The sequence below is a fragment of the Photinus pyralis genome, unplaced genomic scaffold (genome assembly GCF_008802855.1).
Source record: "Photinus pyralis isolate 1611_PpyrPB1 unplaced genomic scaffold, Ppyr1.3 Ppyr1.4_LG8, whole genome shotgun sequence".
Classification (NCBI taxonomy): domain Eukaryota; kingdom Metazoa; phylum Arthropoda; class Insecta; order Coleoptera; family Lampyridae; genus Photinus; species Photinus pyralis.
In genome coordinates, this window is record NW_022170819.1 from 34679017 (window position 1) to 34689852 (window position 10836).

The following is a 10836-nucleotide window of genomic DNA, read 5'->3' on the forward strand; positions in this document are numbered from 1 at the left end:
ATGTGCGAGTTCAATCGCATTTTAGAATATGTACGTTCTTGGTTTGGTTGCTAAACTCGTACTCTTCGCGAAGTTGTATTGCCGCTAAAACTCCAACAGTCGTAGATAACTCGACCATAGGCGGCGGGGGAAAAGCAGCCACAAAACGTCTAAGGAAACCAAACATTGGCCCCCACCTTGAAAGGTAACACTTTCAAAATACATGTTTATGAAAACACCATTAACTTAGGTCTTCAAACTACACTGCCACATAATCAGTTTATTGGTAACGGACAAATCTTGGCGAATGAACGTTTAATGGGGCCCTTTCGGGTGTTGATAGTGGCAACTCTCGAGATTCCATCTCGGCCTGGGTGTAAGCTGTCGATTCTTCCCAAAAGCTATTTGCACGGAGGCAAGTTGTCTTCCTTTATGACAACTAGATCGCCAACCTTTAAAATCTCGTAATTACTCCTCCACTTCACACGTTGCTGTAGTTCAGACACGTATTCGAGGGACCATCTTGCCCAAAAATGTTGCTGAAGCCTCTGGACTTGCTGAAAGTGGGAGAGACGGTTTTCTGGAAGCTGCATGAATTCTAGTTCAGGCACTGCAGTTAAGGGCCGTCCGATCAAAAAGTGTGACGGCGTCAAAGGTATATAGTCTGAGGGGTCATTAGATAATGGAGTCAATGGACGCGAATTTAAGACCGCCTCTATTTGAACTAATAAGGTGTAAAATCGCTCAAAGGTTAATAAAGCATTACCTGCAACACGCTTAAGGTGAAGCTTAGTAGATTTTATACCGGCTTCCCATAAACCGCCGAAATGTGGTGAATGAGCAGGAATAAAGGACCAAGAAATACCCTCATTATTGATAGATTCAGTCAAAGTATTATTATGTTCTAATAAAAAGTGACCAAGTTGTTTTAGCTCATGGTTAGCTCCGATAAAGTTGCTCCCGTTATCGGAGTAGATCTGATTAGGTTTACCGCGACGCGATACGAAGCGCTTAAACGCCGCCAAAAAGGCTTCTGTAGTAAGGTCTGAAACTAACTCGAGATGTATGGCTCGAGTGACAAAGCAAACAAATAGGCACATATAGGCCTTTGTGACCTTAAATCCGCGACCCTGTCTATCCCTAACTGAAAATGGCCCAGCATAATCTACGCCTGTGGTAAAGAATGGTGGGGCTGGATTGACTCTTTGTCTTGGCAAGTTCCCCATTATAGGAAAAATAGGAGTGGGATTGGCCCTAAAGCAATCCACACAGTCATGGCAAACCTTTCTTGCTAAATTACGACCTGAAACAGGCCAAAAATATTCACGAATTGAAGAAAGTAAAAGTTGCGGTCCAGGATGTAGCAATAGTTTATGCCATTTATGAAATAGCAATCTAGTGAGTGGATGTTTGCATGACAAAATGATCGGATGTCTTTTGTGAAATTGAAACTTTGAGTTCACGAGCCTGCCACCAACTCTAAGCAGACCTTGATCATCCAAGAAAGGGTGTAATTTTAATAATTTGCTATGTTTATTTACGAATTTATTTCGGCTTAAGGAACGAATTTCATCCGAAAAGCAATTATGCTGAGAGATTTTGATGAGAACATCAGCCGAATATTTTATTTCGCGTGCTTCAAGTGGTCCAACTTTGCGCTCGCCCAAGCCCTTCTAGTCCAGTTAAATAAGAAAAAATAAAAACATTAATCGGTAAAGATCTGAAATTTTGGTACACATGTTCATTAGTGTTCCCCATTGGACATACTAAAAGTCCCCGTCAAAATCTGTTGCGCTCGAGGCGCCATTCTGAAAAAAAGGAGCACTTTTTCAGTTTCTTGCCTATATATCGGCAACAATTATTGATACGGAAAAATAGTTCAGATAAAAAATATAGTTTATTAAATTGCCCATAAAAAGCATATTAACATTTTTTTGTATGTCCAATACTTTAGCTATAATCCGACATCGAATAGGGAATCAAGTATCCTGAGCTCTCGAAACAGTCGCGCAGATATTTTTTTACAGCTTTTTACAAATCATTAAATTCATTGAAAATTCTACCAGTATTTCTTATATATGCGAAGTCGTCGCACTCAAGCTTGGTATGAGACACGTTTAGTAAGGTTTCTCATAAAACTCTCTCTCAATAGAACTTTCATCTTCAATGTGAGCACCGAGTGTCCGAACAGGGTCAAGGTCATTCTGAAGGTCTGATAACGATGTCGGTTTTAATATCTCTCACTAGCAGGCACGTTATACTTATGCAGATAAGGGCGTTCTTCAGCTTCAGAAATCATTTCGTTGCTCCAACACTTTTACACATTTTCGCTTACCTTTTTGAAAAAAACATGATGTATCATCAAACATTATGTCATTGGTAGAATGCTTTATCGCACGACGATTCTGTTCATTTTTTGGCTCTATTACAGCTATCGATGTAGTCATAAAAAAGACGGCCTCCTATAATTACGATACGGGGCCTAAACGCGTTCTGACGTATTCAACGTGAGATTACAGCTAAAGTACTGGAGATACAAAAAAATGTAAATACTCTTTTTTATAGGGAATTTAGTAAACTATATTTTTCATGTAAACTATTTCTTCGTGTCAGTAATAATTGCCGAGACATGGGCAAAAAACTGGAAAAGTGTACCGTTTTTCCAAGATGGCGTCTCGAGCGCAACAGATTTTGACAGGGACTTTTAATATGTTCAATAGAAAGTCCCAATAAATGTGTATACCAAAATTCAGATCTTTACCAATTAATGTTTTTATTTGTCCAAAATTGCGCTAATTTGACTGGACTATTCAGACAATTTTGTTTAAATCGAAAGCAGTAAGCTGATGTTACGCGCTCTAACTTACATAAACTAGAATATTTCGAAAAATCAATAACGCAATCGATCGTAGTAGCAGCATTTGTTTGCACTATTTTGCGCACTTCAGGCAAGCTTTCTTGCGAAATCCCTTTTGTAGGCCAAAACTGTTCATTTAGCTTTAGCCACGCAGGGCCTAGCCAATAGGTGTTAAGAGCTAACAAATCACATGGATTAACGCCACGAGAAACGTAATCAGCGGGGTTGTCCTGCGTTGGAACATGTCTCCATTCAGTGACGTCCGCGTGCTCCTGGATTGCTACAATACGATTAGCCACAAATACTTGCAGTGAGTTAGGGTTCATACGTAACCAACCTAATACGATCGTAGAATCGCACCAACAGACGACTCTGTTAATAAAAACCTTTAAAGACGATTTTACCTTGTTTACTAATCTTGAGAGTAACAACGCAGCCATAAGTTCCAACCTAGGAATGGTTTGCGTTTTAAGAGGTGCGACCCTTGATTTTGCGCATACAAGTCTAACTAAAGTATCGCCCTCAGCGTTTTCCGATTTAATATAGACACAAGCGCCATAGGCATAGGCCGAGGCGTCCGAAAATCCGTGCATTTCAACTAGTATAGGATTTGTACAGATTACTCTACGGCCTATTTCAAGGCTATTTAAAGAACTTAACTGATCTCGGAATAATAACCATCTTGAATGTAAACTATATGATAAGGAATTATCCCACTCTAACCTTTCTAACCATATGTCACGTAAAATAATTTTTGCTAGAACTATGGTCGCACTTAATAGACCTAACGGGTCGAATAATTGTGATATCTCCGAGAGAACAACGCGTTTAGTGATATTTTTCCGGGAACCATCACTTATTTTATAGAACAGACAGTCCCTTTGGCCATTCCAAAACAATCCCAAAGTTTTTGTGTTCTCGTTCACGCCTAAATCAATTGAGTCAGCCTTATCGTTAGTATGTATACCTTCTAGAACCTTGTTGCTATTGGATACCCACTTACGCAAATAAAATCCAGCTTTACCGAGTGTCAACGCTATGCTATTTCCAATTTCAACCGTCTTTTCTACGGTCTCGGAACCCGTCAGAAGATCGTCTACGTAGAAATCTTCCTTTATTGCTCGAGCAACTTCGGGAAATTCCGCCTCACATTCGATTCCTAACTGAAAGAGACATCTTATCGCTAAAAACGCTGCCGATTTGGTACCATAAGTAACGGTCTGCAATTCATAAGTGCCTATTTCGTCGGTTTTGTTGTTGCGCCACAAAATACGTTGTAAGGTCCTTTGGGTTTCATTTATTTTGCACATGCGATACATCTTCTCCACATCAGCGGCAATGACATAATTGTGCTGTCTATAACGAATCAAAATACTGAAAAGATCTGACTGAATGGTAGGGCCTGTCATCTGCAAATCATTAAAGGAAATTCCAGACGTACTAGGACACGAAGCATCAAATACAACGCGAAGTTTGGTTGTTAGACTACTTTCCTTTAAGACGCCGTGGTGAGGCAAATAATAAGAAATTGCGCTGTTTTGTTTATTGTCAACCTTAAGCATATGTCCCAACCTCTCATATTCGCTCATGAACTTGCAATATTCTGTCTTAAAGGAGTCGTCACGATCAAACCTTCGTTCCAAAGATAAGAACCTTTTGTGCGCTGTATCAAAGGAGTCCCCTAACCTATCTGGATCTTCTACTAGAGGGATTGTTACAATAAACTTATTGTCACTGTCGCGTTTGAATGTTTTACGAAAATGATCTTCACAGGCCCTTTCCTCATTTGACATAAGCTTGGTGCGTGGGAACTCCTCAATTTCCCAAAAACGCGTGAGCTGCTCGTCAACGTCAATATTTTTAGCGAGCTGGCATCGTACCCTTTGATGCGATCCGCCTCCCATGCGACCCGAAATAATCCAACCTAATTTTGTTTTTTGTGCAAACGGGCCCTCTGCACCCAACCTTATTTGACCTACACATATTAGATCCCAAAAATAATCGGCCCCTATTAACATATCTACATTCCCTGCTGAATCAAATTTGGGATCAGCTAAAGTTATGTTGGGAGGAATGTTTAACTTGCTTCTGTTAATTCTGAAATTAGGCAAATTACTCGTTATATGAGGAACTATTAAACAAGAAATCTCAAAGGAGAAATCATTAACCTTAGATTTAATGCGTGCAACACATTTGCTTTTACACTCTGACTCGGAATCGCTAAATCCGCAAATTTTAATATTGATTGAGCTTTCTGATAACTGTAATTTTCTCGAAAGCTGCTGGGTGAGAAAACTACTTTGAGAACCGGCATCAAGTAAGGCACGCGCAGTACATGGCTTGTTGTGTTTGTCAAGAATGTCAACTAACACCGTAGCTAATAATACTTGATTGGTTGATATGTTTAAGGAGGACAAGTTTACACGCTCCCGGTGCATATCTTCAATGTTTTCGATTTGGTTGCTTCCAGACGCGTTTGCGTTGCTGTCAGGCTTCGAGTTGAAATGTAGAAGCGTATTATGTTTCGCCCTGCACGTTTTACAAGGGCCTGAAAAACACCGTTTTACCATGTGTCCCGACCTTAGACAATTTAAACACAAATGTCTTTTCTTCACTTCTATCGAACGTTCTTCCGGACTTAATTTTAAAAACTCTGGACAGTTTTGCACATAGTGTCCTTGTTTACAAAATGAGCAAATAGGCTTTACGCTCGAATTCTCTGTAACAAAGGATTTAATTTTTTTATTTCGTTTATTTGCATCCGAGCCCTCAACAGCGACAGCTTTATTTTGTTCAATGGATTCAAGAAGACAAGCTCGCTCTTTCAAAAAAGAAGATAAATTGTCTAAAGTAGGTACCGTGTAGGACACCTTTATTTGTTCCCACTTGCGAAGTGTGACATCATCCAACTTACCACTTATCATATAAATAACAAGGGTATCCCAAGTCTCTACAGGTTCATTTAGGGTTTTGAGCGCTCGCAAATGCTTGGCAACACTATCAACCAACTTACGCAAACCACTGGAAGATTCTACTTGTAGTTTTTCAACATTGAACAAAGCCTTTACATGATTCTGAATTAACATTTTACTATTATTAAATCTATCACAAATCAAAGCCCACGCAGTTTCATAATTTATTGCCGATAGTTCTAAGCTTGCGATAATTTCAAGCACGCTAGGACCGAGATACGATTTGAGATAATGAAATTTCTGTACGCTCGATAAGTTTATGTTTTGATGTATTAACGATTCATAAGTATCCCGAAATTCAAGCCACCTTTCGTACTCTCCATCGTAGGTAGAGATTTCAATAATCGGTAGCTTTACCCCGTAAGCCTTTTTCGTCTCGTTACTAACTATAGTACTATTAGAGACATCGCTCTTTATATTTTGTACCAAAAAACGTTTGGCTTTGGCCTCTATTCCGTAATAGGCGGCCTCAAAGATTTCGCGTTCGAGATATTGTGCCTCTGGGTCGTCGCTAATTAATTCTATCTGTCCCTGTATACCATCGAATTCGTCCAACACGCCTTGAAAACGATCTACGCGTTGCTTAAGCTCGATAAAAACAACTTGATCTTCAATTAAAAATTGTGGAAAAATAGACACCAAGTTATCCACATACTTTTGAAAATTTGTTAACTTTGCTTTGACTGAACCCCTCTTTTTGATAAGCCTTTCATGCTCCATGCTAATATTTTAATATTTATCTCAAACAAATACTACTAAGTTTAAACCAATAATACGCGTTGCAAGTATGTTTGAAATAATTCGAGAAAATGCGACACAATTTGATAACTTGATAACAATACTTTGTAATTCAAATACCAACGGCCAAAATAAACGCATGCAAGGAGCCAAAACAAAGGATATAAAATAGATCGGACGCACCTGCGATATCGATGATTTCCAGTATCGTTTTTTACTTCGGCAGCTGATAACTTCGTCTCGAATTTCACCAGGTTCAATCACGATTGCGTCCGGTTCGAAGGTCCAATGTTAAATATGATGATTGATGCTGTTTAATGGACTGTATAATAGGTGCTGGAAAGCACTGCTAACGTTGCGTTGGATGAAGGAAAACCACACCAATACGAACTATAAACAAAGGTGTATTTTCTTCTCATACAAATAATAATATAACTAAACATCGATTACAATTAATGCTTGTAAATGTGCGAGTTCAATCGCATTTTTGAATATGTACGTTCTTGGTTTGGTTGCTAAACTCGTACTCTCCGCGAAGTTGTATTGCCGCTAAAACTCCAACAGTCGTAGATAACTCGACCATAGGCGGCGGGGGAAAAGCCAGCCACAAAACGTCTAAGGAAACCAAACAGTCTGCCTACACCGATAACGCAAACATTCCATGGTACAACATTGGAAAAATGGAAGTAATAGTTTTAAAATTTATCGTGTTGAATCCAGAAATATCGTCGAAAAAAAATAAGTGGACTTGTGTTATAAAAAAGTTAAGTGTTACGAAGTAAATAGTACATTGAAATACAAGTGCAGAAACGGTATTATTGAAAAACGAGTATAAATGTAGGAACACGAGCGCCAGCGAGTGTTCCTATTATACGAGTTTTTCAATGACCGTTTCGGCATGCGTGTTTCATACTATTTTTTCTACGAAAGTGAAAAGTTCTTCTCTAGAAATTAGAAATTTAAACTAGTCAGATAACGGCAGAAAATCGTGTAGTCTGATCGTAGTTGGATGTTTCAATTGTAAATGATCAAGTAAGCCGGTTGCCATGACAAAACATAATTGTTTGAAAAATCGTAAATTTAAGTCAAACAATTTGTGGCGTAGTGAAGAAGTGTTAAGATGGATTTTGACGAAACTGAAGATGAAGAAGGTATGTGCACCCCGCCGGACGTTGCGGAAATGGCTAATGCGGTTTCGCATGAATTGCTACCCCAAAAGTCTAAGCAGCGTTTCGGAAAGGAGCGGTTTCATAAGGGAACAAATCGCTAAGTTTTTGGGAGAAGCGCCTGATGAAACATTTGTAATGATGAAGGTTTGTGAATTTCTTATTGTATTTTTAAATAATAAATAAGCATAATTTAATTACAGGTTGCTCTCGTCCTTGGAGTGGCTGGAGCTTGCCGTCGGAGCGAACGTTGTAAAATGACTGTAACGGATTTCACAGAACAAGATACAATTTTATTGATAACGATTCCTGACTCCAAGAATCTTGTCCCAAGAACGTTTTCTGTAGCAGAAGGCCAAGAAAATTGGATATAGATTTATACCAAATCCCTCTAATGTGCCAACTAATCGGTTTTTCTTAAATTATAAGAAAGGTAAATTTACCGTTCAACCGTATAGGTAAACACGTTTTGCAAAATTCCTCAACAAACTGCAAATGATCTAAATCTGCCAGATCTTTTTGCTTTTACCGGTCATTGCAGTTTTCGCCGGACTTCGGCCACGCTACTTGTTAATGATGGGCAGATATTCTGAGCCTAAAGCGTCACGGAGGTTGGAGTCGTCAATGGTAGCAGAGGGTTACATCGATGAGAACGAAAGTTGGTTTCCAAGAAAATAATTGGTAATGCTTCTGATATTTCTGAATTAACTGGTACCTGCACATCGTCTTGGGCGTTCAATGTAATAACTTCCAATCTTTCGATTTCAAAATCTATTAATCAGTTAAAGTCGACAATTCCAGGTGTAAGTACAGGTAATTGTTCATCTTGTACTTTTAATATTAATATTAGTAATTAGTCATATTTCATGTATGATTTTTTAGTTGTAGTTTAATTGTAGTTTTAAGTGATCCAATTTTTCTGCCATTGTCTTATATAACGAAACTGTGAATAAAGCAATACAATTACAAAGAGTTACTTCGCATATGTTTATTAGCGTGTAGAAAATGCGTGCAGAAAATATTTTTGCCGCACTAGTGTTTCAAAGACCTGTTTTCACAATCAATTTACCTACAAAAACAATCGTGTTTCTACACTTTCGTACAAAATAGTATATTAAGTATGGAGAACGGTAAGGGATTTTTACCGTTCGAAGACAATTGTTTGGAGGAGGAGCGAAGCGACGACTCCAATTATTGTCTGAGAACGGTAACCCTTAACGTTCGACGTGCTTATATAACATTTTTTGCGCGATCGAAATTAAAATTATGCAACCAATATAAATATGCACTAAGAAATTAACGAGCAGAATAAATCGAAATGATCGAAGTGGTATGGTGTACATCACTAGGTAACCAGTTTATTTGTCAAAACTGAAATTAATAATTTCTTGTGTATGTGTCTGATGTAGTTTGCTAGCTTTGCACTTCCGTTATGACTTTATGAGCGAGGTATTCGCCGGTGGCCGAATGGTATGTCGCAGATTTTACAGAACAAAATTGTAATTGGAATGTATTAAGAAAAACGAAAGCACATCTTCAAACACATTGATCTCTATTGCTTCAGGTTTAAATGAAGAACTTGTTCTTTCTATAGGAAACATCAGCACAAATTGTACGTTTAATGTAACAATAATTAAAGATTAAATGTAATGTAAGACTGTTAACATTGAACTGATTGTTTTTAAAAAGGCGTCGGTAAGTATTTTTGCTGTTCTGTTTTTAGATCGGTAAGTAATTTTGGCGTCGTCGTAATCATAGCAACTGGTAAATTCCACTTACTGTCATGGAAACACACATGGTAAATAGTCAGAAATGACCGATCGCGCAAAAAATTTCTTAACAACACTGTTTTTTATTGGCCAACAATGCAGTATAGAATATAATTCATGGAACACAACTACTAAATAACGGTGTATTTTCTTCGGTTTTAGACTTGTCACTGACTGTCACATTAATTGTACAATTTTGTACGTTTTCAAATTTTATTCCACCAGAAGAAACGGTGCCCGAGTAAGACTATCCAAGGCTGATATTTCTCAAGGAATCATCGGCGGTGTTAGTAGGTATCAGTGTCGTTAATCATTCTTGTTTTGGAAAACATGCCGAACTATTGGTCTTCATAAAGGATTTAACTATTTCATAGGAAGAAACGTCTACATTTTCATGTGTGATCAACATTTTTTTAAGCATGGAGACTTTCGTCCATACAGAGGAAGCTTCAAATTTCTTGGATTAACAAAAAAACTTTCACTTATATGAATAAATAACAGAGAATGACTTGCCAGTTCAGAATCGTATGTCAACATGACATCTAGTTTGACTAAAACTGTTATTTAGCTGTCAACATTTTAATAAATCAAATCCTTTTTATACCTATCCGCAGACTTGTTTGGTATTAATTTGCAGCGAACTGCATCAACTTTTTCTTTAATGTATGAATTACTTTAGCACATTCGTGTAAATTTTCTCGAATAAACAAACTGGGTAAACAAACGCTGATTGTCATAGATACCCTTAGATACCTTACGCATGGCCGACTGTAAGATTCCCTGGTTTATCATTCTACCTATAACACAGGGGAACAAAAAAAATAAAAATGTCTGCGGCACTAATTTTATTAATGAATTTTATAAACACTGGTATTTGATATACACTATATGCATTTAGTTTTTTTGGATTGATTCTGGTTCTTGGGATAAACGAAACGTAATAAATCAATGCAATATTTTAAACCACCCTTCTAAAGTTGTATTTATTTGAATATTTCCAACTAAGTTTGGTTATCTATTTATGGATTTAGTAGTAAACATTTCACTGATCAGCTATTTAGACCGAAATTATCAGTTCGTCTTATTTGCATTGGAGTAAAAAGGATTAGAAAAAGGTAGGAAAATCATATTGTGATTCATGAACCACTGCTAAACCGAAAAAATATCCTTTTTCCACCACTTCACATCAAGCTCAGGCTAATGAAACAGTTGATCAAAGCCCTTGATAAGACGGGTGACTGTTTTAAGTATGTGTGTAAAAAATTTCCAGCGCTAAGTATGGAAAAGTTGAAAGCGGGCATCTTCGATGGACCTCAAATCCGAACACTTATAAAAGACACTGAATTCGTGAACTA

At 37.8% G+C, this 10836-nt stretch overlaps 1 protein-coding gene across 1 annotated transcript; it reads right to left on the reverse strand.

The window, feature by feature from the left end:
• Positions 1 to 380: 380 nt before the first annotated feature.
• LOC116179568 lies at positions 381 to 6528 on the reverse strand. The gene is made up of 3 exons (XM_031499366.1): positions 5751 to 6528; positions 2847 to 5384; positions 381 to 745 (listed from the first exon to the last, which is right to left on the reverse strand). The coding sequence occupies exons 1-3, from the start codon at positions 6526 to 6528 to the stop codon at positions 381 to 383; spliced, it is 3681 nt and encodes a 1226-aa protein (XP_031355226.1).
• Between the last annotated feature and the right edge of the window lie 4308 nt (positions 6529 to 10836).

Bases quoted from the DNA above. Each gene is read 5' to 3' on its own strand.
- LOC116179568 (XM_031499366.1), bottom strand. From the start codon at position 6,528: ATGGAGCATGAAAGGCTTATCAAAAAGAGGGGTTCAGTCAAAGCAAAG. The intron at 5,385-5,750 runs GTAAGTTGGATG...GGTGTTTTTCAG, and splicing joins TGTTATTTATATGATAAGTG to GCCCTTGTAAAACGTGCAGG. The intron at 746-2,846 runs GTAAGTTAGAGC...AGCGTGTTGCAG, and splicing joins TTCGAAATATTCTAGTTTAT to GTAATGCTTTATTAACCTTT.